The 26,094-nt window shown below is 50.5% G+C and overlaps 2 protein-coding genes across 3 annotated transcripts; both read right to left on the bottom strand.

Moving 5' to 3' along the window:
- Positions 1-2,531: 2,531 nt before the first annotated feature.
- On the bottom strand, positions 2,532-12,340 carry ASB10 (ankyrin repeat and SOCS box containing 10). 2 transcript variants are annotated; one of them, XM_048053330.2, is made up of 5 exons: positions 11,905-12,340; positions 5,869-6,136; positions 4,809-5,313; positions 3,371-3,484; positions 2,532-3,141 (listed from the first exon to the last, which is right to left on the bottom strand). In XM_048053330.2, exons 1-5 carry the CDS (start codon positions 12,167-12,169, stop codon positions 2,956-2,958), a joined length of 1,338 nt encoding a protein of 445 aa, XP_047909287.2. In that variant the 5' UTR covers positions 12,170-12,340; the 3' UTR covers positions 2,532-2,955. The 2 variants fall into 2 exon arrangements, with proteins under 2 accessions (XP_047909287.2, XP_066847418.1); XM_066991317.1 differs by lacking the exon at positions 11,905-12,340 and adding an exon at positions 7,350-11,867.
- A 7,864-nt stretch (positions 12,341-20,204) lies between these two features.
- On the bottom strand, positions 20,205-21,774 carry H2BK1 (H2B.K variant histone 1). The gene is made up of 2 exons (XM_013201175.3): positions 21,596-21,774; positions 20,205-20,946 (listed from the first exon to the last, which is right to left on the bottom strand). Exons 1-2 carry the CDS (start codon positions 21,725-21,727, stop codon positions 20,710-20,712), a joined length of 369 nt encoding a protein of 122 aa, XP_013056629.2. The 5' UTR covers positions 21,728-21,774; the 3' UTR covers positions 20,205-20,709.
- Between the last annotated feature and the right edge of the window lie 4,320 nt (positions 21,775-26,094).

Here is a 26,094-nt window from a genome sequence, read left to right as displayed (position 1 = left end):
AAGGGCTTTTCCATGCTTGCTTTGTCCTCGTACCCTTATATAAATAGCAGAATGGGTTATTTAGTCCATCCAGTGTGTCGTGTCATGCTTTTTACTGAGGAACAGGAAAAATGAGGTAAGAGTCAAACAGATATTTGAGGCCAGGAAGCCTATAGGGAGATATTTGGTGGAGACTGATCTTTCAGATCTGGGGGTGCTGACTGATGCTCACCTGATCATGAGCCAGCAGTGTGCCCAGGTGGCCAAGAAGGCCAACGGCATCCTGGCTTGTGTCAGGAGTAGTGCAGCCAGCAGGGCCAGGGAGGTGATCGTCCCCCTGGGCTCTATTCTGGTGAGGCTGCACCTAGGGTGCTGTGTTCAGCTTTGGGCCCTCAGTACAAGAAGGACATCGAGGCCCTGGAACATGTTCAGAGAAGGGCTACGAAGCTGGTGAAGGGCCTGGGACACAAGTCCTGTGAGGAGCGGCTGAGGGAGCTGGGGTTGTTTGGTCTGGAGAAGAGGAGGCTCAGGGGAGACCTCATTGCTCTCTACAACTGCCTGAAAGGAAGGTGTGGGGAGCTGGGGGTCGGCCTCTTCTCACGGATAACTAGTGATAGGACTGGAAGGAATGGCCTCAAGTTGCACCAGGAGAGGTTCAGGTTGGAAATGAGGAGACATTTCTTCTCAGAAAGAGCAGTCAGGCATTGGGACGGGTTGCCCAGGGAGGTGGTGGTGTCATCGTTCCTGGGGTGTTTAAGGAAAGGTTGGACGTGGTGCTTAGGGACATGGTTTAGTGGTGACATTGGTGGTAGGGGGATGGTTGGACCAGATGGGCTTGGAGGGCTTTTCCGACCTTAATGATTCTGTGATTGTATGAAGGGAATAGTAGGAATGTGCAATGCTTTGACTGCAACAGAGAGGGGCAGCATGAGACCCAGTGGCTTCAGCTAGGATGGAAACTTCTGTCTAGAAATTGGATGCTTCTTTTTCTTTTTTTTTTTTTTTTCTCCTGGGCATAGCTGGCACAGAGGACATGGCTCATGGCTGTGGGCTCATGTTACTTCAGCCAGTCACGAGGGTGTCTCTTGCTGACTGCTCTGCCCAAAACCCCAGGTGAATGCTGAAGCAGAAACAACAGCACATACCCAAGAGACATTCCCAGTGACCCTTACATTCGGTCCTATCCCATCCTTACGAAGATGATACTATCTTAGTGGCTGAGTACACATTATTGAACAAACACTGCTGCAGAACAGTGCTGGAAAGAAGGACAGTAAACCAGCCCCCCCAAGCACTGGTCTGCAGGCTGCTTTCATACCAAGGCTATGGGCCCTGCTCCCATAAACAGATCACCCTGAGCAGCCATGTGATTATGGACAGCTGGGAGGTGGTGACTTCAGGCTGGATTCCTGCTCTGGTTCAAGGCAAATGCGTTCCTGATGCATTGTATGAGTAATGGTTGTTATCCAGGGTATTCAAAAGCTTTCACTCCCTGCTCCCCTCATCCCTGTTTTGCAGACAGTCTTACTACATCACTTCAAGCCAATATCTCACATCCCTGCCCATAGATGTCATAAAGCAGGTTGTTAATCCTTTCTGAGTTATACCATCTTTACAGTGTGAGTGTATTACCAGGACACACAGACTGTCAACACCAGCTTCTTGACACTTTGTGAGCATAGGACCACACATCCCTATTGTATCCCATTAGCATTCATGCTGTGGTGCATCGCTGGTGTGCATGCACTAGGAATGGCACAAGGAAACTCACATAGTTATTTCAAGCTTGCTAGTTCAGAGCAGCATGGACTAGCTGCGTAAGGTGGTGATAATTAGGGGAGTAGAACTATGCCCTGTATCCACACAGAAGCAGAAAAAGACAGAAGCTCTGGGTATGTCAAACTGCTTAGCCTTCAGATATGTGTGTTCCAGTGCCCTGGTGTTGATGTAGACATTAAGAGGCCTCAGAAGACCAGTGCACAAAGAGGAGCACATTGTAGTGCTGTCCTAGTGCGTCTTCTGCCAGCCAGCAGCAGTTCAAGCATTCCCTGAGGCAGAAGCAGAAACAGGATTAGCTTCCAGGAAATTGTTAAAGGCTGGTTAGTGCTCTGATCTCTTTATAAACTCGAATTTAAATTGCAGAAGCAAATGTTACCCTTTACCTTGTTCACAGTGCAGCACAGCCCAGGCACCAGCATGTGGCCTTGCATCAGGCTCTGGCAGATGCTGGCTGGGCTGTCACCGGGGCCATCTGCTCTGTACCCAGGGGACTGGTGCTCTCAAGGTGCACGTCCTCCTCGCCCCACACCCACGTCCCCAGTACTGTCATGAGCACTGTTGTCCTGCCCTAAGCAGGACAACCTCAGACATTGCAAGGGCATGGGAAGTGTTTGTTTCGGAGGCCTCGGTCCTACACCCACCATACTTTGTTTCTGGTCCTTTGAGGAGCAGGTGAATGCATAGGTCTGAGTGCACCTGCTGCTACGCATGGCTAGTCACGTGGATAAGCCCTATCAGGCAGCCTTCAAGGCAAGGCAGAAGTTGTACTCTGGTAGGCATAAAGACTAGGGTTTATTCCAAACTCCCTTATGTACAAACTGTAAACTACTTGACAAAAGACAAGATCCCAACAAACGCCCAGGGCAGCAGAGCCTCCTGGTTCAGTTAGAATTTGGAGATCTGAGAAAAACTGAGATCAATCCAGCACATTTGCTCCTGGTCCCACAAAATGCCCTAATCCTCATCTCTTGCTTTTCTCAGTGAGTCCGGAGCTTGTCTTCATTAGGCTGGGTGAATAGAATGCCCCAAAATGGGTGCAGGAGGCAGAGCACAAGGCTGGCAGGGACAGCAGCAGGTTTGGCAGAGCGGGGCTGACATGGTATGGCAGGAGGGAAGGGGTTATCTGGAAAGGCACAGGCTGTGCTGGTAGGGGTGGAACATCTGCACAGAAAGACAGTGGGACTCAAGACCCAGCCCTTAGTAGAGAACATCCTCAAAGCTGAGCAGCAGGAACCGGTGCAAGGTGCTTGGCAGGTGCAGCTGGGACAGGACTGGAAGCAAACGGCCCTCCAGGAAGGTCCTGAGTGCACAGCGAGCCAGGTGCTGCAAGGAGCGAGGTCTTTGCTCCAGCGAGAAAAGCGACTGGTAGAAACTTGGGTATTTCTACAGGGAGAGAAGAGAGGATGAGATGCAGACAAAGCTGAAGATCCTACTCTGGGAGCAGAGGCAGAGCCGGGCAGCCCATTGCCTCAGCTACCCAGCTGCACCCTTCCTACCCCCAACAGCGCTGCCCTCTGCCCTGCAAGGCACTCGGCCTAGCCTGGCCCTGTCCTAATTCCCCCAGCACATCCCACATGTCCCACATCCCAGCCAGCAGCGTGCCTTCTCTCACCTGCACGACCTCCACTGGAACCGCCTCCACCCAGTCTGCGGAGACGCGCACATGGTCATAGCTGTTCATCAGGACCTCGATGACACGCGGGCAGGCGTGGCAGTACCGCAGCACCTGCGCCAGGGAGACAGCGGATGAACCCAGTCCTGCAGGACACACTTTTGCCTTCGAAAAAGCTGCACATGCTCAAAAACAACCTTGGTAAAGCTGGAGAATGAACATCCTTCCTTTACGCTGCCCTGGGAGATCAAAGCCACTGATGGTGGGAAGCACCAGAGCACTGCTCCTGCAGACGGGGCGACCACCCAACTGCCCGCACACGCAGCACGGCTGGGCCCTGCGGCCTCTGCTCAGCTGCAGGGGCTGAGGCATGGGGCTGGGATGCAGAGCCCTTCACCTGCCCTACCGCTAAAAGCAGCTCACAAGCAACCGCCCCTCTGCTCTATGCCAAGCTCCTTTCCTCGCATTTGGTCAGAACAAGAGCTGTTTGGGGCAAGGACAGACCCCCCATTTTGTGTGCAGCTCCTGCTACAACACACCACGCCTCTCATGAGGGCTACGCAAGGGTCTCAGGGCTGCGTTGTGCCTGTTCTGCGTGAGGCCGCAGACAGCCTGTGCTGTGCACAATGGTGGTCCCAGTACTGTGCTCGTCAGCTACTACACTGAGCCCCAGAAAGAAACCATAAATATTTCATGCAATACAAATCTCTGTTGTGTACCGTGCCCACATTTTCACGACAGACATAGGTGCAAGGAACACACTGTGTTGGTGTCTCTTATGCCACCAGCACAGTCTTGGGAGCACGCCCCACCCATGCATAGCTGCACCCAGCAGAGTCCCCATGGGTCTTGGTTCCCACTCCCTACGGCCCAGGCCAGCAGTAGCTGTCAGAGTCTATTCCGGCTGTACGAGTGATCCTCATTATCTGGCGTTAATAGGAGATTAATTAGTGTTAATTGTTGATTTTCCTGTATTTTCCCAAAGGGGAGAGCAATCTGCTGATCTCCGGGCTGGGTAATTATTGCACTGCTCAGGAATTAAGACAAGAAATTAACCCTTTGTTTGCTATGTCTTGCAGAGGCAGCATGAGCTGGAGGGTATGCCCCAGAGAGGAGAAACACCACCTGAGAGTAAGGGGGCTAGCACTTTCTGGGGCAAGTGATTATGGAAACTGTATAGGGACTGCCCATAGAGCTTGGCAGACAGGTGCAGGAGTGCCCTACGGGAGAACACGCTCTTGGAGAAAACTTCAGGGAATCCTTTACCAGTAACACCCCTTCCCTCTCCCCCAGTCCTTGGAAGAGTCAGGAAGGACAGCAAGCAAGCTGGTGCAGAACAAGCACTGCTGTGACAGGCACATCCTTCTTCTCACTGAGGCCCCAACGTTCATAGCTTTCCCTTCCCACCACATGCCCAGTACAGCTGTGAGCCCTGCACCTTGAGGAGGGAACCAGGCCAGATGCGGATGGCACCATAGTTGAGCAGGGCTTGCACCACAAGCTCTGGATGGTGATCTAGCTTGTAGGCAGTTGCTTGCAGGATATTGTGCAGTGCCGTGTTCCCACTGTAGTTCATGATGTTGACGTTTGCGCCCCGGGCCAGCAGTAACTCTGCTACTTGAGCATTGGCATTCTTGCAGGCCAAGTGAAGTGGGTGCTGACGGTCCCTGTCTGCAGCGTTGATGCTAGCACCACTTTCCACCAGCAGCTGGCAGACCTTGTAGTAGCGCTCCATGTCCTGGGGCTGATGGGGCTGAGCACAGGCAGCATTCAGTGGCGTCTGCCCCTCCTCATTCTTTGCCTCCAGCTCTGCCCCATGGCACAGCAGCAGACGGACGTGGTCTATTAGGCCATGCCGTGCTGCCACATGCAGTGCTGTATCACATTCCTCTTCTGTCCGACTGTTCACACTGGCACCATGCTGCAGCAGCTGCTGGACGCACCTGTGTGGGCCAAGAGGACTCAGTGACAGACTCCTATCCTACCTCTCCTATCCTACCTGCCACCTCCCCATGTCCCCTTCTCTGTACCATCCCATGGCTTTCACATTTCCCAAGAGTCCCCAGATCCCTGCTCCTCATGCCCTGGAGCAGTGGTTTTAAGCCAGTATGACTGGTTAGCAGAGACACTGTCACCCTAATTCTACCTAACTTTCCACAGGTGTTTAGTAAGTGCCAGCACACCCAGAGTCTGCAGCACCCACATCCATCTGCACATGCATTCCCAAAGTTTTGCAGTGTGAACCATCAGCTCTGCACTGCTGATGGGTAGCAAGGAGGCAGCACCAAGTTCAGCTGCGTCAGCTCTGAGGATTGGAGCTTGACGTCATCTGTCGGACATCAGAGGTGGTCCTGGTCCAGGAGCATGCAGTGAGGCCACCCCATGCAGCAGCCATCGCTGCAACCACCAGCACACCTGCAGGGATGAGTACTGACCCCTTCTACACAGGATGAGGCTCAAGGAGGGGAGGCCCCCTGCACCCCCTGAGCAGAACTCACTCGATGGATTCTGGGCTCTTGCAGAGATGCATGGGCTTGTAGCCATCCTCAGAGACAGCCTCAGGGTCAGCACCAAAGCTGAGCAGCAGGCTCACGCAGTCAGTACTGGCTGCTGCGCAAGCCTCATGCAGGGCAGTCTTACCCCCTGGTGCGAAGTTGACAGCAGCGCCCCTGAGCAGGAGGAGCCGCAGGCAATCTGTGTAGCCCCGGCTGGCTGTGATGTGCAGTGGCGTGGTGAGCTCCTGCTCATAGCTCAGAGACCACAGTCCTGCAGAGAAAGAGAGGTCAGGGAGTCACATCCAGCACTAGGCCCAGAGCTGTCCTTTTGCCCAGGGTACCCGATGTACATCCTCTCTGGAGAATCTGGGGTTTCCCCTCAAGGGACTGCCTGCCTCTTCCTGCTAGTCACCAAGGTCCCTGCCTTGGGACCGGCATGTCAAAGGCACAGGACTGCTGCTCTATGGCCCCGAGGCTGCATAGGCTTTCAGAAGCAAGAGCCTCAGAGCCAAGGCCCTTCCCAGGGGTTGGACTTTTCACCTGCAGCTCATTTAGGCAGCAAAGGGCTTCTGTTGGCAGGAGAGCAGTGGATGAAGGGCCCAGGGGCGCAAGCAGGGCTGAAAGCAGCAAGGCAGGGCTGAAAGCAGCATGCACGAAGCACCACAAATAGAAGAAACAAGCAGTAAAACAAAAGGATTCCAGAGCAGGCTGCCACATACCCAGGAGACAGAGACGAGCCCTGAGTATGGCACAGGCATGCAAGCCTCAGCAGAGATGGTCATCTAGGGCCTACAGCAGAACAAGGGTCTGAAACCTGCCAACTCTCAAAGATGCTGACCCAGCTGGAACCGCTGCTGCGCTGGTGCAGTCTGCTGGCAATGGTCTGCAGCTGCTACAGAAAAAGGGCTCCTTAAATCGTGCTTCTTGCTGCCTCTCCAGGCTGGGCTGGAGGCCCTAGACTGCAGGATCATTTGACACTGCTTTGCTCTCATCTCTTTTTTGCAGAAGCAGTATGCACCCAGTGTTTTTTGTAGAGCTAGGTTCAGACTGAACCATCTCAAGGACGCAACACAAAGCTTTGACAATTCCTTGCTCAGCACAACCCACAGTGAGAATCAGAAGCCCCAGTAGCCAGCACAGGCTGCACACAGACCAGGCGCTTACTCAGTGCCAGGCTACAGGTCTGGTCACAGAAGGAGCACAACCTGGAGCCTGAATTTCCTGCATTTGCTGAGGAAACCCTGAGTTTCTCCAAAACTTGCATAAGCCCCTGCTAGAAGGGGCGGGTATGCAGGGCACACCTCGCACTCCCAAACACGTGCACGCAGGAGGACCCAGCTACATCCCAGTACTCCAGCTCCCATTCCCACTCCTTCACAGCCAAAACAACACCCATAACACACAATCCCAGCAGCAGTAATGCCCTGTAGCATAAGCAAATGGCTCTGAGCCCCTGCTCAGCAGGCCCCGCTGCCCCTGCATACTCAGCCTGCGGAAGTTGAAGCGGTAGTTCTTCCACTCTTCCAGGTTGCTGGTGTCAAACACCACACTGGGACTCAGCTGGTGCTGAGGGCTGCTGAGGACCTCAGCCACGGTCCCCCGGTCCCCAGCCAGCAGGGCGTGCCAATAGGCCTGTGCAGGACCCGTTGCTTTCCGCGTGCAGATGGGCTCCTGATGCTCATCCCTTCTGCCTGTGAGGCTACCCATGCTGCAGCACCCAGCCCCTCAGCAGAAGCCAGGGCTGGCCTTGTTGCTACCTCCACTGCCAGGCTCTGAGCCTGCGGGCACAGCCACACCAGTGCCCTGTGCTCCGTGCCGAAGGACTGCCTGCCTGGGAGTGAGGACCTGTCACATCGCTGCTTGGCCCAGGCTGGAAAGTAGCTCGGGTCTCAGCCGCTCTATTCTGGGAAAACTTGTGACCAAGTGGCTGGGCCAAGAAGCAGGGCAGGACACTCCTAACAGGCAGCAGTGCCTCTGCAGCCGCTGGCTGCGCAGGAGAAGCCCCCATACAGGGCAGGGCAGGGCAGCAGTGTAGCTGGTAGGGTAGAGGATGATACAGAACACCACTAAAAGGAGAGAAAGGGAGCAGCCTGCATCGTCACCCAGTTGCTGCACAGACCACAACAGCACAACTCAGCTGCCTCCACGCACCTGCAGCATCCATCCACCCAGCCCTCATCTCCCTCCAGCACTGCGCCCTCATTTGCTAGTTCCACCCAAGCCCATGGCACTAGACAGGTTTTTAAACAAGTCACAGGAGAGTTCTTTTTGATCAAAGCTTAAAGCCAAATGACTGTTAGAAATAATACAAGGGTGGGAAGGTCATTACGAGAGAAGTGAAAACATAGAAGGTAATTACCCTTTAGACTTCTACCTACTTTTCCTTGAAATTCAGCCTTGCAGAGAGCTCCTGCTCAGTTCTAGTACTGTTTTTTTTTTTTCCATCCTCTGACACTTCCTTCACTGTTTTCCTTTCAGCCTAAGCAGCATTGTTCCTGTCCCCACTTAGTGGCAGAAACCCATCCTGCCCCTACTTTGGTTACAGAATAGCACACTTTGCTCACAGTTCTTGTCACCATATTTTTTTCAGACCACATGTTCTAACAAACACACCAAACTGCTTAGAAGACCAGTTGTGTTTAAATTTTTGTCATAGAATTATTCAGATTTTGCAGCTAAAACACGTTAACTGACCCCAGCAAACCACCAAGCAACAATTACATTGGAGACCAGAGAAGAGTATAAAATTGGGAACTTTACCCCTCCCAGTAATGAGAATCACAGAAAGGCGGAGGTTGGAAGGGACCTCTGAAGATCATCTAGTCCAGCCCTCCTGCCGGGCAGAATCACCTGGAGCACCTTGCACAGGATGGCGTCCAGGCGGGTTTTGAATATCTCCAGAGAAGGAGATTGCACAACCTCACTCGGCAACCTGTCCCAGTGCTCCGTCACCCTCACAGTAAAGAAGTGCCCCCTCATATTGAGCTGGAACCTCCTGTGCGTCAGTTTGTGCCCGTTGCCTCTCGTCCTTTTGCTGGGCACAACTGAAAAGAGACTGGCTCCGTCCCCTCAACACCCTCCCCTCAGATATTTGTACACATTGATGAGGTCTCCCCTCAGTCTTGTCTTTTCCAGGCTAACCAGGCCCAGCTCTCCCTGCCTGTCCTTTTACGACAGGTGCTCCAGTCCCCTAATCATCTCCACAGCCCTGCTCTGGACCCACTCTGATAGCTCTGTGTCCCTCTTGTACTGGGGAGCCCAGAACTGGACATGACACTCCAGGTAGGGCCTCACCAGGGCTGAGTAGAGAGGGACTGGACTGTAGTTGCCTGGGTCCTCCTTCTTGCCTTTTTGAAGACTGGCGTGACATCGGCTTTATTCCAGTCCTCAAGCACCTCTCCTGTTCTCCACAACGTTTCAAAGATGATGGAGAGTGGCCTAGCAATAACACTGGCCAGCTCATTCAGCACCCGTGGGTACATTCCATCGGGGCCCATGGATTTGTGGATGTCAAGTTTGCTTCGATGATCTCTGACCCAATCCTCTTTGACCAAGGGGAAGTCCACCTTTCTCTGGACTTCCTCTCTTGTCTCCAGGGTCTGAGATTCCTGAGGGCTGATCTTAGCAGTAAAGACTGAAGCAAAATAGGCATTCAGCAACTCTGCCTTCTCCATATCCTTTGTCACCAGGGCATCCACCCCATTCAGCAGTGGGCCAACATTTTTGCCAGTCTTCCTTTTTCTACTGATGTATATGAAGAAACCCTTCTTGTTGTCCTTGACATTCCTTGCCAGATCTAATTCCAAATGGGCCCCTGCCTTCCTTGTCACATCCCCGCATACTCTGACAGTGTCCCTATATTCCTCCAAAGTGGCCTGTCCCTTTTTCCACATGCAGTAAACTTCCTTAAAAATAAATGACCACACTCTATACTGACATTCTCCAGCATCCTTTGTCTGTGCAGACTTCAGTACTAGTAGTCTAGGTATAATGTAGTGCATGAGAGAGTAAAAAGAGGGAAGCCCTTGGCAGATTTCCTCACCTCATGGGCTCCTCAATTTCCCTGAAGATATAAACAGGTATACAACAAGAGACTGGGTTTCCCAATCATAAAAGCATAGCCAGGGAGTCAAAAGACTGTATGAGTTAATGTCAGTAACACTGTACGTTTTACAGCTCCTCTGGGCTCCTTAAAATATCATTAGGGATGACTCAAGAAATACCAGGTCACTAGAATCCATTTTTAAGGTCACTGTCTTGGTATGTTTTAGGAAATTGTCCCTACAGGTCAGAGTAAAGTGTAACCAAAGTCTTAGGTATCTTGTCTGATACATTTTGCAGTACATTTTGGGTCTGTGCTTGCCGAACAAACTTGCTTGCTTGGGTTTTTCACACCTTGAATATTTGGTGATAAAAGCAATTTCTGGGCGAAGTTGTTTTACATAAACTGTCCAGTTTTCTGTGGGGCACAAATTTTTACAAGCAGATTGACTTGCTGTTAAAGTGTTTGTCAGCCCAACACCAGGTATGTGTTAAAAATGTGTAATTAATAGTTTTCTGACAAGTGGTCTCAGTTACACCAAGGGTAATAACTTTTGTATTTTCTTCCTAAGTAGACTGTAACAATTCAAAAGACACGTAAAAATCTTGGAACTCAGCAAATAATCTTCACCACCTAAGAAGTATCAGCATTTGCATCTGCAAGCCCACCCTATCTCTTTGTCTCTTGCTAGGATGAATTCCCACAAAACTTAGTCATGATCAAGCTTTATCAATGTGCTCAATCGCCTTGTGTCGGGACACTTGAAAAGAGCCCACACCTCTGGCAAGTGACCTTCATCAACAGCTCTTCCATTCTGGCACACTGGGGCTTTCACCATCAGCCCTCTGTAGAAAACAGCGATGCAATTATGGCCCCTCAACACTTGACACTGTCTTAAATTCTGTGTGTCTGCCTGCAACACGCTACTATCACGCAGCAGCAAGGACATGCACGCTTTCAAACTGCTAACTTTGACAGAGCCTACAACAGTTATGTTGCTTATTGAAAAGTTCGTAGATGACACCGATGAGCATGTAAGCAAAAGGTACCGAAGAGCGTAGAAGCATGTGTGGTAGCTGCAAGATGCATATGGGCAAGGTACAGTGAGGTGCATGGATAGGAGGAAACACCAAGGATGACCAGCTTCTACCTCCTGTCACTCAGGACAGACTTGCTTCTACCATCTCTGAGATAGATGAGATTTCTGCTCACCTTCTCCAGTCCATCTCACAGAACAGAACAGCTTGACAGCTTGAGGGGTGTAAATTCTACATGTGGAAAAAAGCAAAACTAAGCTTGGTGTGAATGCTTCTGTTCTGGAGCAAAGGTGGTGTTAACCCTCCTACATCAACCCCCCCTGCAGCTTCCTAAAGTCAGTGTTTGAAGTAGGAATCGCAATGGCTCTGCTTCACACCTTGAAGTCACCACAGCAGAATTGTGACGTGGTGCCCAAGCAGATGCCCAACAAGGCTAAAGTGCAGCTATACTTATTAGTCAGGATACAGGCTGAGCTGTGCATGAAGGACACTGCTACAACCTGTTCCCAAAGCATGTCACAGGCTCCAGTTCCTAATGAACAAGAGTAACAGACCCAACTTAAGACACAAGACAGAGAAAGAATCCTTATGCCACCTGATGTGTTCTCACCCAAGCACACTCATCACATAACACACATTTCACTTCTATCCCAGCAACCTCTAGCAGGACAGTCCTGATGTTTTTCTGCTCCTGAAGCCTTTTCAAGCACCATATTCTCATCACTTCCCAACAGACATACCTCTGACCTCCTTTAGAAAGCTAGCTACACATTGTTGCATAGCTCTAGAATCCCCCTTCCTCATCCAGAAGCTTTTTTTTTCCCCAAGTCCCTCTTCCATGACCGTTTCCACCACTGTGTATTCCCCTCAACAGTTTTCTCGGGTGTCTGTGCTCTTTCTCTGGTCCCCGTTCACAGCATTTCCCACCTCTGCTGACACATCCCAGTTCCACACACCCACCAAATTTCCTACTAGTCCAGCGCAGCTCATCACCCTTGGTCTCGATGATGAGATTAACAGCTGCGTTTCTGCTGAAGTACTTCTGCACCCTCTCCAGGTCCCCAGTGAAGAGCGCGTTCTGGATGAGGAGGTCCCGGCACTCCAGGGGCTCCGTGCGGCTTCTCAGATAACCCTGGCCAGCTGGGCTCCGGCTGCACTCACGGTGGTGGTACCGGGGTCTTACTTGTCGAGAGTACTTCCACTGATCCAACTGCTCCTCATCCATTTGCACTGAGCGTTGTGCGGCAGAGGTGAAGGGAAAGGTGCAGTCCACCACATGGAATGCACAGGACAAGCCCAAACCCTACAATAAATAAGCTGCAGCCAAGAGCTCCTTGTCCAAGGCTGTGTCCTTTATGGGTTGCTCCCAGGTTCCAGATCCCCAGCGCCTGGCTGGATTCAGGCACAGGCCTGACTCACCCAGTATAAATAGTCTTGCTTGGCAGCTCCCCTACAGCACCTCTCTGCCTTCCAGGAGTTTATTTTCAGCTGCTGGATGCAATCACCAGCACAGACGAGGCACAGGTCAGAGGCAGCAGACATACAGTTCCAAAACCCCTGCCAAGGGCAAGGACACCTCCCACTAGATCAGGTTGCCCAGGGCCTCATCCAACCTGGCCTTGAACACCTCCAGGGATGGGGCATCCACAGCTCCTCTGGGCAACCTGTTCCAGTGCCTCACCACTCCGAGTGAAGAATTTCCTTCTAACCTCTAATCTAAATCTCCCCTTTTTTAGTTTAAAGCCATTCCCTCTTGTCCTACCATTATCTGCCCAAGGAAAAAGCTACTCTCCATCTTTTTTATAAGCCTGCTTTAAGTATTGAAAAGCCACAATGAGGTCACCCCACAGTCTTCTCTTCTTTAGGCTGAACATCCCCAGCTCTCTCAGCTTTTCTTCATAGGAGAGGTGCTCCAGCCCTCCGATCTTCTTCGTGGCCCTCCTCTGGACCCTTTCTAACAGATCCACATTCTTTGGCTGGGTGCCCCAGACGAGAACACAGCACTCCAAGTGGGACCTCACAAGGGCAGAGCAGAGGGGGACAATCACCTCCCCCCCACTCCTGCCCACCCCTCTGTTGATGCAGCTCAAGATGCAGTTGGCCTTGTGGGCTGCAGGCACGCACTGCTGGCTCATGTCAAACTTTTTGTCCACCAGAACCGCCCAAGTCCTTCTCTGCAGGGCTGCTCTCAATGAATTCTTCTCCCAGTCTGTACTCATGTCTGGGATTGCCCCAAACCAGGTGCAGCACCCTGCACTTGGACTTGTTGAACCTCATTAGGTTCACATGGGCCCATTCTCAAGCTTGTGCAGGTCCCTTCGGATGGCATCCCTTCCTTCTGTTGTGCGGACTGCACCACTCAGCTTGGTGTCATCTGCAAACTTGCTGAGGGTGCACTCCATCCCACTGTCCATGTGGTTGATAAAGATATTAAAAAGTACTGTTCCCAAGACAGCCCACTGAGGGACACCACTCACCACCACCCTCCACCTGGACATAGAGCCATTGACCACCACTCTCTGAGTTCAGCCTTCAAGCCAATTCCTTATGCACTGAATGGGTTTGACCTTCCAATCCATCTCTTGCATTTGGATCAGCCACTGCCAGGTCTCTGAACAAAGGAGGCAGCCTGTGAGAGGACAGCATGGCAAGAATGGGTGGAGAAAGCATGACAGAGAACAGAGAGGCTCCTCTGTCAAGATGAGGGACTCAGTGCAACAGCCCTAACTCACAGGAGCCCCTGAGGAGATATACTCCAGCCTCAGGGCACTTAGATTGCAGAAGAGGCTGAATTCCTATAGAGATGAGGAAAAGGACAAACTAAGAAGTCTTAGCTCCTTTCCAGCCTGTCTTTCCAACTCCTGCTGCTCCTGCAACTGGAAGCAATGGGGTCATGCTTAGCATGGCCCGGGGCACACAATCCAAACCTAGTCTTTCACCCATTCATGCTGTCTGCAGCCATCCAGGAAAGGGGTCCTGAGGAACACTGGCTGCTGGGTTGAGGCCAGGTCCCTAACCATCACATTGAGCACGCTGGGAGAAGGCAGGCAGTGCTTTTCTACTCAGGAAGTTTCACAGACCTTGAGATGAGAAGGTGCATGTTTCTTTGCAACAGCTACTGCTACGGAATTTCTTCTCACCCCCATGACCAACAACAACAAAAAAAAATAGTCCCACAAAACACAACCACACACACCCTCCCCAAAAAACTCACTGACTTCCTCCCAGCAGAGCATGTTCTTCTTGTTTAGCAGGACTCTGACACCTGCCCTGGTCCCACAGCAGAAGAGGCCCCTTGCTCACTCTGCCTGACACGCGACAGGAGGGAAGTCAGGACCATATGTCCCCTCAGCACTGTCATCTGGCAGGAGTTGTCCAGCTACTGGCACCAGGCTTTAGCTTCAAAGCCAGTTCACTGAGCCCACTGCATGCATCATAGCGGGTTGCATAGCCTGTGTGGGGAAAAAAAGTAATCTCCTCCTCACTGGTTTTGTGTATTACTTTCATATCAGCTCCACAATGGCTGTCTGATGTAGAGATCAGCAGCACCCAGTCCTCCATTTCCAGTTAATTCAGGGCCTTTAGCAAGTTCTTCCTCAGATGCTTTGTATCTGTCTGTGAGGAAGAAAAGGGTCCTCAAAGGATCAGAGTAAATGGGATCACGTGCAATCCGATGACCCACGGCTGATCACAGACATGTACAAGGATGTTTCCTCATACACCCAAGGAAAGAGGATGTACATGCTTGAAAACTACATATTGCAGTTGTGTTCAGTTATCTTCTAAACATTGTTGCTGTTTTCACAAGAGATTTGTTTTAGCTCTTACTAAATCATTTGTTTGTTTCATCATTAAGCATGCCTTGTGCTTGGGCCAAGATGAACAGATTGAAATCAGAAACTTTACAGCATATTTCTTGTATGGTATAACAGAGCATGTGAGACATTTTGGAATATCAGGTGCTCAGACACTGTAGGAGTTCAGAGGATCAAGTTCTGGCTGCAGGTTTGCAGGGGGTCAGCAGCCAACCATCACTGGGAAGGCACTCCCTAGAGAGTGCACGAGAACCCAGCCCCTGCCAGAAGCAGGGACCACTCGCTGTTGGTACATCTCCAGCTGTCACAACTTCCCCACAAGAGGCAGTAATTAAGGACAAAGCAAGGAGAATAAAGTTGAGTTGAGCTCCCTTACTTGGATACTTTGTGTACAGGAGGAGGACAAAGTGGTACCAGGAACCTTGTAGTCCGACGCAGGATTTCTGTTTTGCACAGGTCAGGATAGCTGGAGGGCGCCCATCCAGCAGAGAGGAACAGCAACAGAAGGACAGCGGTGATGCCACCCTCCCATTCAGCCACTCACCAGCACTCAGGGAACCACTGCTGGAGCTGCTGCTCCATCTGCTCCCTCATGCCTGGTGTGTCCAACTCATGCAGCTTCCCATGGACATTCAATAGCACATGCCGGTACTCAGCTTCATAGTCAGCCCAGTGCAGGTGCTGCAACTCTTTCCCCAGCTGCACCCACAGCAGAGCAGCTGAAAGCCTTGGGGTTGCAGGGTCTGAAGCCTGCAAAAACACGAGTGCAAGAGCTTGCTGGAGAGTAGGCACAGCTCTGTATTGATCATGGAGCGCAGGTGAAGGACACCTGGGAGACAGTCCCATCACCAGGCAGGCCGCACACATCCCCATTCCAAAGGCCAGTACTCCGCTGTGCTGGCCACGTCCCTTGCTACTCTTGCTGCAGACGACACCAGGCCTGCCTTATCAAGTAAATTTCTCCCTAGTGCCAAGCAGAAGCAGCCATGGTGGGGAAGAAACATTAGGAGCATCAGAAAGAGGTTGTGTGGGGAGCGAGCAGCGTGCGTGTAAACGAGCCTGTAACGAGTTTGTAATATGCATGTGTGGCACGGCCTGCGCAGCGTCATCACAATGGCATAGGCACTTTCCCGCCTCATTGCCTCCCAAATGGATTTTAAATATCATTCCGAGGACACAATTATTTAAAACGCTGAACTAAACACTCGCTAATGGGAAAACGGCGTGTGGCCTGCAGCAGCCATTCCTCATGGGGCCACTCTGCCCGTGTCATCCTCTTCTCCAGCCCCACACCCTTCATGGGGCCACATGGAAGCATCCTCTTCCTCCCACCCAGAGACCATACAGGATACCACTAGGTAACTCTCCGAAGCCTATTGAGTACATGGGAATATCTTTTTCACTCTCCTTCCATTCCTGCCCCTCAGGTCACAGAGAAGCACTCTGCCCTGCCCCAAGCTTCTCAGCACCAGGGGCACGGTGAGCCAGCTACTGGGGCTCAGAACAGTCCCTGGCTGCAGCTCCATATGCAAGTATCAGGACCTTAGCAGGCAGCAGGTCTTTCGGTCTTCCTCCATGTTTGGCAGGAGGCAATGCAGGGCAAGAACAGGCCGTTAGAAGAGGCATGCTTTCTGACCCACATTGTCATCTGGCCCTAGAAATTACAGATATCAAAGAAGACTGACTCACAAAATTGACTTGTGAATAACTCTCCCATCCCCACTCTGCAGTCCTTGGCAGAGGGGATGAAGGAAGCAACATTATTGTTGGCTACATCCAAGACTCCAGAGTGAACAGAGTATGAAGAGAGACAACAAACAAGGAAACAAACTATTTGCAACAATCCTTGCTGGGGAGAGCATAGATGTCGAACAGCCCCAAGAATGCCATGGATCCTTAGTCCCCTTACAGTGCTGGCAGTATCAGGAATAACAAAGCCTCAGACAGCAATGTGTGTGTTCATGGGGGAGTGTCTGTCTAGCCTTTGATCATCATTCATTTTCCATTCTCCAGGCAGGGATTCTGGGCTGCCATGAGTTAGGGACTTGACATTATTCAGAGAAAACACCCTGTGTCAGACCAAACCAGAATAGGGAAGGGACATGGACCAGCACTGACCCCACTCTCCATCTCTAGCAGCTGAGCATAGAGAGGAAGAAAGTCACTGTCCCTTGCTGTGCTGGTACCCTGGCTGCACTTCAGAGGTTCATACTTTAATAGCTTTGGCATCACCAGAGCTATCCATCACCAGCTTGTTTTCCTCTGAGTGCTGAACCATTCCTGCCTATGCTATTTGGAACAACATCTAATGATGCACCAGAGCAGCCACCTGGCAGCACTGCTGCCAAGAGACACAACAGCATGGGAATAGAAATGCACACAGGTCTGCACGCTGGTGCTAGCCTCCATTGCCCAAAAAGCTCCCCCTCTCCAGACCTGCCTCACTCATCACAGACCAGTAAGATGTGCCCCATGGTCCTCCACACTATGAGAGGAAAGAGCACAGACTCCTAAGTCATTGCTCTTATGCAAAAGGAAAGCAGACCACACAGGAATTACTGATATTTTTCTGAACACTTTGCTTGATTCAGTTTATCAAGCTATAGTGTTCTTCTGGAGGATTTGAAAAGTGCACCAAGGCAAAAAAGAGGTTGCTTTTGGCCCATGGGCATGTTCAGTTTAGTAAGATCAAAGCAGATGGACATAGGGCCGGGGATGTGCAATGTGACAGTGCTGCACTGCAGTAATAAGGCCTCACTGGGAGACTTGGAAAAAGACAGACTTGCACAGACTGAGGCAGTCCCATGACACTTTGGAAGAGTACCTGCATGGGTTCCAAGCTGACGTTTGCTCTTTTACTGGCTTCTGGATCATTCTTACAGCGACCAATTTCCCTGCTGTTTGGTACAGCCTACTCCCTCCTCCCAAAGCAACTTCATTCAGACCTCTCATGATCCAACAGAGCATCAGGGCACAAACAGCCACGGAGCCACGAGTCCAGTCTGGAAGAAGCTGAGCTGTGAAGCTGTCCTCACAAAAGCATCAGAGAAGCATAAAGAGTGGCCCCTCCAGAGAGGGAGACCATGTACAACATCTTATGCAGGTTTATCAGAGCAGCTCCATGTGGACATACTGTGGGGAAACAAGCAGCGTGACCCCTGCACAGTGAGAGTCGAACCTGCCCCCACAGGGGAAATGCAGAAAAGACAATCTGGACAGGTTCAGTGCAGAACTTGCCATTCCAAGACCAACCATCTCCTTCTGCCACCCAAGCTTGATGCATCTGTGCTGTAGGCCCTTCCAGATCTGTGAGGAAACAGTGATGTAGAAGGGACATGGGGCCAATCACCAACTCCATCCTTCTCGGCCCCTAGAAAAAAAAAAAAGTGTTGGAGGCATGAAGCAGGAGTGGGATACACAGATTGCAGTATTGGACAATCAAGCACCTGCACCACTAAAGCCTTACCCGTTTTGGGCTCACCCAGTGCTAGATGCTCTACTGGACCTGCCAGGACACAGCCACTCTTGTCTCCCAGTATAACAGCACCTTACCCGCACAGTGTGCCAGCTATCTGCTGAGGTAGCCAGGCTTCCACAGAAGGAACGTTATATGGTCCAAAGGCAGTCTGCTTGGAGCTAGGCAGCACCAGGCTCCTGCTCATGCTGAAGAAATGTTTTGAGATCAGGCAGTCGGAGAGAACCACCTTCAGGGCAGAAGCAGAACTGCAGTTCCAAGCTCTTTATGAGCACTCTTCCACCCCACAAAAAGCATGACTGCACATCTGGGGCTGGGGAAACCAAAGTGCCGCTGGGGAGATGCAGAAGCGGTGGCATAGGGAGCAACAGAACAGCCCAGGCGAGGAGAGGGACTGCTGACCTTTCAGATGCAAAATGGCAGCATGCCCACAACCCAGCGCTTTGGCTGGACTCTCCCAGGCCTGTTTCCAGCGCTCCACATCCCATCGAATCTCCCCCATGAACCTGTCTCACAGGCACCCCAGGCACATCTGCTCTACCACCTGCACAGCCATCCCACAGCACGACTGGCTGCAACTGCTGGAGGGAATGAAAAGACTACAGCCCTGTCAGCTGAGATACTGCTCTGACACTTGTGCTCCAGACCAGTTCCAGCTTATGTGGCAGGGCACTACAGGCAAAGAGCACTATTCAATGCTGTCCTGCAGTCAGGAGAAAACACAGCACCCAGTACAACCTCATCACACACACCCACCCAATCTCCACACTGGACCAATAGGGCTGGGACCAGAGGTGATGTGCTCAGTCCCAGTTCTGCCACCTCCTGTACTCTGGGAGCATCCTGTCCATGACCCACGCTGCTGAGACACACTGACCCTGATCACACAAAGACAAGCACCTGTCATGGCTCCATAGCTCATGAGACTCATCACCACCTCACAAGCCTTGTGAAGTCCAAGACTGCCCCACATACAGTAACCTGGACTCCACCACAGCTCTGGTTCCTCCTGATACTCCTACCCCCATTTTTGCTGCCACTGGGAGACCTTGGAATGGGGACATCCAGTCCCACCATTAAGGTGGCAAAGGACCTCCACTACGTCTCAGCTCGGAGCATAGTTCATATCTTTCCTCTACTCTACAATAGACCCAGAAGTAACAGCTCCATGTAGAAACCTGGGGGCAGCTTTGTAAATCATCTCACCACCGTTAGTCTAGACACAGCACTCACTCTCAGCCCTTCGTGCTGCACAAGCCCCATCTAGGCCACTGTAGCAAACAGAATCCACTAATGCTCCCTTCAGGGCCTTGGCTCACTCAGGTAGGAAGTACCTGGGAATACAAACTTCCTTGTCAGCTTGAGACATGGCCAGGACCAGTCATTAACATAACTGCCTGAGGCAGAGCACAGGACCCTCAGTCCCAGCCCAGTTTATAACCCCGCTGAACAAAGTTCCCTCTAAAGCCATTGGAAGCAAGAAGAGAGATGACATTTAGAAGTTCTATAAAGAAAATCCCCTTTGTGTCTCCTGCCAGTCCAGCTCCTTTTTGCACTATTTCTTTTTCCCATACCTGGAAGGGAGAATTTTTCACTAGGACAAAATAGACTTTTGAAAATTGCTTATAAGAAAAACTCTACCCACTGTAAACTGTCCCACTGACACAGAGGGAATTTTGTCTCTACTCTGGTACAAACAGATAAACTGAATGCTGATAACTTGGACTGGTGCAAAGAGGCCCAGCACAGTCAGGAAGAACAATAGGAACCTCAAAGGCAACATAAAATTTTTGCAGTCAGTAGCCCGAAAACTAAAAAAAAGGAGTTTGGAGAACTGTGGCAGAACCCACCCTCTTCACAGAATGACCCTACCTTTCTGCAAGAAAGCCCCGAAGCCTCTACTTGGTTTTGGTCACTTTCAAAGAACAGCTGTCCATCCCATCCAACCAAACAATCCTGATGTCCAGAGGTCAAACTAACCTTTGCATTATAAATTATGAGGCAAAGACATTATCTGTGTTTTTAAAGTGTATTTGCAGATTTTGCTTTTACTGTTGCATCAGACTGAATACCAAATCCCACAGGACTCCACAAGAAGTAGAGTCACCATCCATGATCTGTGTTAACAACTTGCTGAGAACTAGATAGCTCAGAAACAACTATGTGCTACTTGGATGCTCTAGATAACATATAGAGCTAATTAAAGCCAAAGCAATTCTTTCTAAAAATTAGAAGTGACAAGTCTGTGACATTATCTATTAAGCTGATGATTTAATACAATCTTCTCTCTATACACCACTTCAATTACTTATGTTCCAAACCCTTAAATTTAAGCTGCACAGGCCCCACCAGCACCCACCCGGCCACCAGCAGCGCCCGCCCCCAGCAGTGGCACCCCCTTCCCCAACACAACCCCACAGAGCCATGACAGATAGGGTGCAGCCAAGGCAGAAAGCTTTTATTGTGGCCCGGCAGTCACTTGCTGCTGGTGTACTTGGTGACGGCCTTGGTGCCCTCGGAGACGGCGTGCTTGGCCAGCTCGCCAGGCAGCAGGAGCCGCACAGCCGTCTGCACCTCGCGGCTGGTGATGGTGGAGCGGTGGTTGTACTGGGCCAGGCGTGAGGCCTCTGAAGCCAGCCGCTCGAAGATGTCATTGACAAAGGAGTTCATGATGCTCATGGCCTTGGAGGAGATGCCGGTGTCAGGGTGCACCTGCGAAATGGCAATCAAGCACTGCGTCATACCACCATCACCAGGCAATGGGGACCCAGCACTCCCAGAAAAAGGGCCCTCCTTCCCCTTCCCACCCCACCCCCCCCCCGGTTCTCATGTTGCATGCCAGTTCCATTGGACTGAAGAGGTCCCTGTGGTACTGCATTGGCTGTGACACTGCACTGCCAGGAGCCTCTGCAAAGTCCACGGGGGAAACAAGCCTACAAGGAGTGTAAGTGCCCCGCTGCTCCAAGCTATGGCCACCTCTCCAAAGTCTTTCTCCTCTCTCCAACATAGGCTGGCAAGTCTCAAAATCTCCAGAAATTATGAAGTTTTTAATACTTACTCATAGGGACGATGACAGGTATAACTGATTTCTCCTCATTTACTTCCTTATACAGAGCCATACAGTAGAGTTCATTCTGCCTATGAAACCCTTTCTGATCTAGATCCACCTCAACTCCTACTGAGAGATTTGTTGCCACACCCCATTTTAGACTCAGCTGGAGTTGTATACTGTCTCACTCATTTTTTTCATCTCACTAAAAAGTACATTTTCCTCTTTTCCTTTTTACAGAGTTAACATGCAGTGAGCAGAACTAACTTTACATGTGAAACAGTTCTTAACACTAGAGAAGCATTTACTCACTTGCTTCAGTACTTTGTAGATATAGACTGAATAGGTTTCCTTTCTCTTGGGCTTCCTCTTGGACTTCCTGTCTCCAGAAGCAGATCCAGAAGTGGAAGCATGACCACGCTTCTTCCCAGCCTCTGCACTCATCTCAGCCCCTTCCCCCAAGCAAGCTCTAACAGAGCAACCATGAGCTACCATGGGGCTGGTTATATAGCAAAGGCAGCAGCCCTTCACCTGCCCCAGCTGCAGTCCCCAGGGAGCGGGAGGGATGCACATCTGTGGCTGATGATTCCACTTGGCACTAAGCACAGGGCAGCTGGCCTGAAAGGCACTTGGAATTAACTGATTCAATTAAACTTTCAGACCTGAGAAGTTTGAGGGTAACATTGGCAAAGACATGCATAAGAACAGTAGTGTCCCATTCACGTGGGGCAGAAGTGCCAGAGAAGAGCTAATTCTGGGTCCATCCAGGGGTCTGGTGAAAGGAGGGTTCCTGCTTTGGTGGAAGGGTGTAAACTGGAGTACTCAAGGTACTGCCTCCAGAATCAAATGTGTTGGGCCACCTCTGTGCTGTGGAACAGGTGGTACAGTCAGTTGAGGCTCAGTAAATGAAGGTAACATTGGTCTAGTGACTGAATGATAGCACTACGAACAACCTCCCAACAGCCGGTATTCCTCCCACAGTGGATTCTGACTCTGTGTGCTTATTGGTGGCGCGCACTGAGCACGAACCTGCAGATAACGTCTCAGCCAGCCTGGCCTGGGTAGTCCTGCCTGCTTCACACAACAGAGGTTCTTTCAGGGGAAGAACGGAAAGGAAGCAGCGGGAGGAGAGGGCCGACATCCTGAGTGTGTGTTTGATCTGTCTTCGAAACCAATGATCACACTAGTGGTGATAATTATGACACAGAAATTAGGCTGCGCCAGGGAAAAAAGAAAAACAGAAAGCACAGCAACATAGTAGAGCTCTGTTACTTTAGTCTGAAGAGAAGAGAAAATGAAGCCTTTCTCTCAGCAGGCACCAAAACATATATTTTGCAAAACTGCAATACTAATATAGCTAATACTAATATAGCTCCAGCTGAGGGGACGTCCATATCTCTGCAGTGCCCTGCACACTGTCTCCTATGCAAGGGCTTACATTATATTGCTCACATGGCAAATCTTTAGCAAATCACATCTTCCAGGGGCTGAGTTTGGGAGACATACTGCATCAGTGACTCTGTCAGTAGGGCCAATAGCATTTCACTGAATTCAGTTTTGTTCTAGGCCTGTCCTCATGGGGAGGCACCTGATGGCCCATCCCTAGTGCAAATAGAAGTCACAGTGACAGAGGGGTTTCTTGCTCTCATCAACTGCAATGTGAATGAATGTGTGGGACATGCATGCCAGCACATCTGCGGAGGGGAATGGGAGGAGAGAAATGGGAATGTGGAGGCTTGGGCACAGAAGGTAAGAGGTAGCAGGATCCTTCTGGGAATAGAAGTAGCATATACACTGATGTCTGTCAACATCAAGAGGTATTGGATGATTCATACTGGGAGTAAGGAGCAAGCAACATCACCGCTTTTCTTTTGCAAGAGGCCATGCACTGGTTAGGTACAGCACAGGGCTTCCCCCTCTGATGTATGTTCTACCCACCAAATGATTTACCAAGCTGTAAATGGCAGAGATGCTTTAGCTGGGTGCGGAGTGTTCACTGTGACTGGAACTATTTACCTTTTCCATCAGTCAGAGAACACAGAAGATCTCCAATGCTAATGAAGTTTTTATCTGTTATAAGTGATACCTGTCCCCAGCTGCAGCTGTGTCTGGCATTGGCAGTTATACACACGGATTTTTTTTCTGTATTGTTTTTATTGTATTGTTGGTTTTTTTTTGAGAAAATTTTAAGTTAGAAGGAAACCCTTTGGTGGACGTGGATCAGTGACAACATTGAACACTGGGATCCAACGTATAGCAAGGATGGAAGCTCATCCACTGAGTAGTATAGTCAAATTTGTGTTTCCATATTTATGGAATTAACACGTTCTTACTACTTTTACACAAATCTGTTTCCCTATATTGCATGTGCTAGTGGCTGTCCATTCTGGAAGCTGTGTGTTTGGCTTGACTTATCCTTGTGCTATTTTTGTGGTGTATGTATTGACCACAGTGATGAGGGAATCACACAACTGTACTCGAAGTTATATCTGCCGCTTCTAGTTGTAGCTGTGTTATAGGCAACTTCTCTTTTAGACTACAGGCAAGAGCAATTGTGCAGAGGCTCTAGGACAGTTCTTTTGTAGGAGTTACCATTCAAACAGATAAGGAGCAATTTTCTTAATTTGTCTAGATACAGTTTTGCTTTTGTGCATGATTAGACAAGCCCTAGCTGAAACACTGCAAAATGCCATTGCCCCGGCTGGTGTCTGCCTCTCACACAGCAATCAGTACTCCAGGACATACGTCTGCCAGAGCTGCTTCAGTGCAGTCTAACAAACTGTCAGCACTGAACAGGTTTAAATCAAGGCTGAAAAACTAGACTGCTAAAACATGCATAGATATTCAATTTTACAAATTTTACAAATTTTTACAAATTTTACTGTGACCTCTAGTGCATTTAGAGCTACTTTTGCTTTGAACATGTAGCTATGGACTTGTTTGCTAAATCAGAAATCTGTCTGCAACTCAGAATTTATTCTCTTGCTTTGTAGCAGCAGACAGCTAACATAACTCTCCTATTTGCTTGTGGTGCTTTTACTCAGGTGGGCAGCTGAGCTCCACCACAACCACTCTCTCACTCCTGCTCCTCAAAGGGAAGAGGAGAAAAGAGAGGCGGAGAAAATACGATGAAAAGGGCTCAAGCCTTGAGATAAGGACAGGGAGATCACTCAACAATTATCATCACAGGCAAAACAGATGCAGCGTAAGGAGATTAATAAAATTTATTACGTATTACTAACAAACTAGAGCAGCAAGAAACTAAAAAAAAAAAAAAAAACTCCACAACTAAAAAAACATCTCCCCTCCACCCAACCTCTTCTATGTCCTCCCCCTGAGCGGCACAGGGTAACTGAGTGGGGGCTGTGGTCGGTCCCTGGCTCGTTGTCTCTGCAGCTCCTTCGTGGTCCCTCTCTGCCCCTGCTCCCCGTGGGGTCCCTCCCACGCGATGCCGTCCTTCCCGAACTGAGCCTGCGGGGGCTGCCCACAGGCAGCAGCTCCTCAAGCACTGCTCCCACACGGCTCCGTCCCACGGGGTCCATCCCCCAGGAGCAAACTGCTCCAGCACGGGTCCCCCACGGGCGGCAGCTCCCCCCAGACCCCCTGCTCCTGCGGGGGCTCCTCTCCATGGCTGCAGCTCCGGCCCGGGGCCTGCTCCTGCGGGGGCTCTCCATGGGCCGCAGCCTCCTCCAGGCCACATCCACCTGCTCCACCGGGGGCTCCTCCACGGGCTGCAGCGTGGAGATCTGCTCCGTGTGGGACCCGTGGGTGCAGGGGGACAGCCTGCTCCACCAGGGGCCTCTCCTCGGGCCGCAGGGGAACTTCTGCTCTGGTGCATGGAGCACGTCCTCCCCCTCCTTCACTGACCTCGGTGTCTGCAAGGCTGTTTCTCACTCCTTGCTCTCCCAGCTGCTGTTGTGCAGCAGTTTTTTCCCTTTCTTAACTCTGCTTTCCCAGGGGCGCAAACAACATTGCTTGTGGGCCCAGCTCTGGGCAGCAGCGGGTCCCTTTGGAGCTGTCTGGATCTGTCCCTTACCTAACATGGAGCAGCTTCTGCTTTCTTCTCACAGAGGCCACCCCTGCAGCCCCCCACTACGAAAACCTTGCCCTGTAAACCCAATACATTGCTCCATCGCCTACAAGAGTTCTCCAACTACTGTCCATCATGCTTGCTCTCTCATCCCAATATTCCTATGCCCTCCTCAGAATTTACCACTCCCAGAGAATTCAGTCTAAGATTATAACCTGCATTTATTATTGCCACCATGGCCCTTGACTACAGAGATGTGAAATGTAGTAATAGAGTCACTGCCAAGCCTTTACTAAGAATAAGCAACAGCAAAAGGAACAGCTGTAGCCTCAGGCAAGACTTCCAGACATCATCGTTCTCATAGCTACTTTGCAACCCTTTTCAACTCACCAACATCTTTTTAAAACCTAGAGAGCAGAACTAACGAAAACTTGCATTCATCAATTCTCGTTTTAAATTCTGTGCTACCAGTCAGTCTTTACCTCACTTACTTGTGTGCAGTTTGCTTTTTCTCCATCACTACCTCTGTTAGCTTCCAGGTACCACACTATGACATATTCATTCAAGTGACCTTTCAGTGCAATCTAGACTTTTCTGCAAAGCTAACTTAAACAGCATTTATATTAATCTGCATTATTTTCTTAGAAAGCACTTTTTTCCCCCCCCTCAAACTCCAATCATTGCTAGAAACACTGAAAAAAAACTAAATGTTCTGCACTATCTACTGGAAGCAGCTCCCCCTAGGACATTTGTCCTGTGGATGATACACAGTGCTTCTACA

Source organism: Anser cygnoides, chromosome 2, assembly GCF_040182565.1.
Source record: "Anser cygnoides isolate HZ-2024a breed goose chromosome 2, Taihu_goose_T2T_genome, whole genome shotgun sequence".
Classification (NCBI taxonomy): Eukaryota; Metazoa; Chordata; class Aves; order Anseriformes; family Anatidae; genus Anser; species Anser cygnoides.
This window is presented reverse-complemented; position numbering and strand designations above follow the sequence as displayed.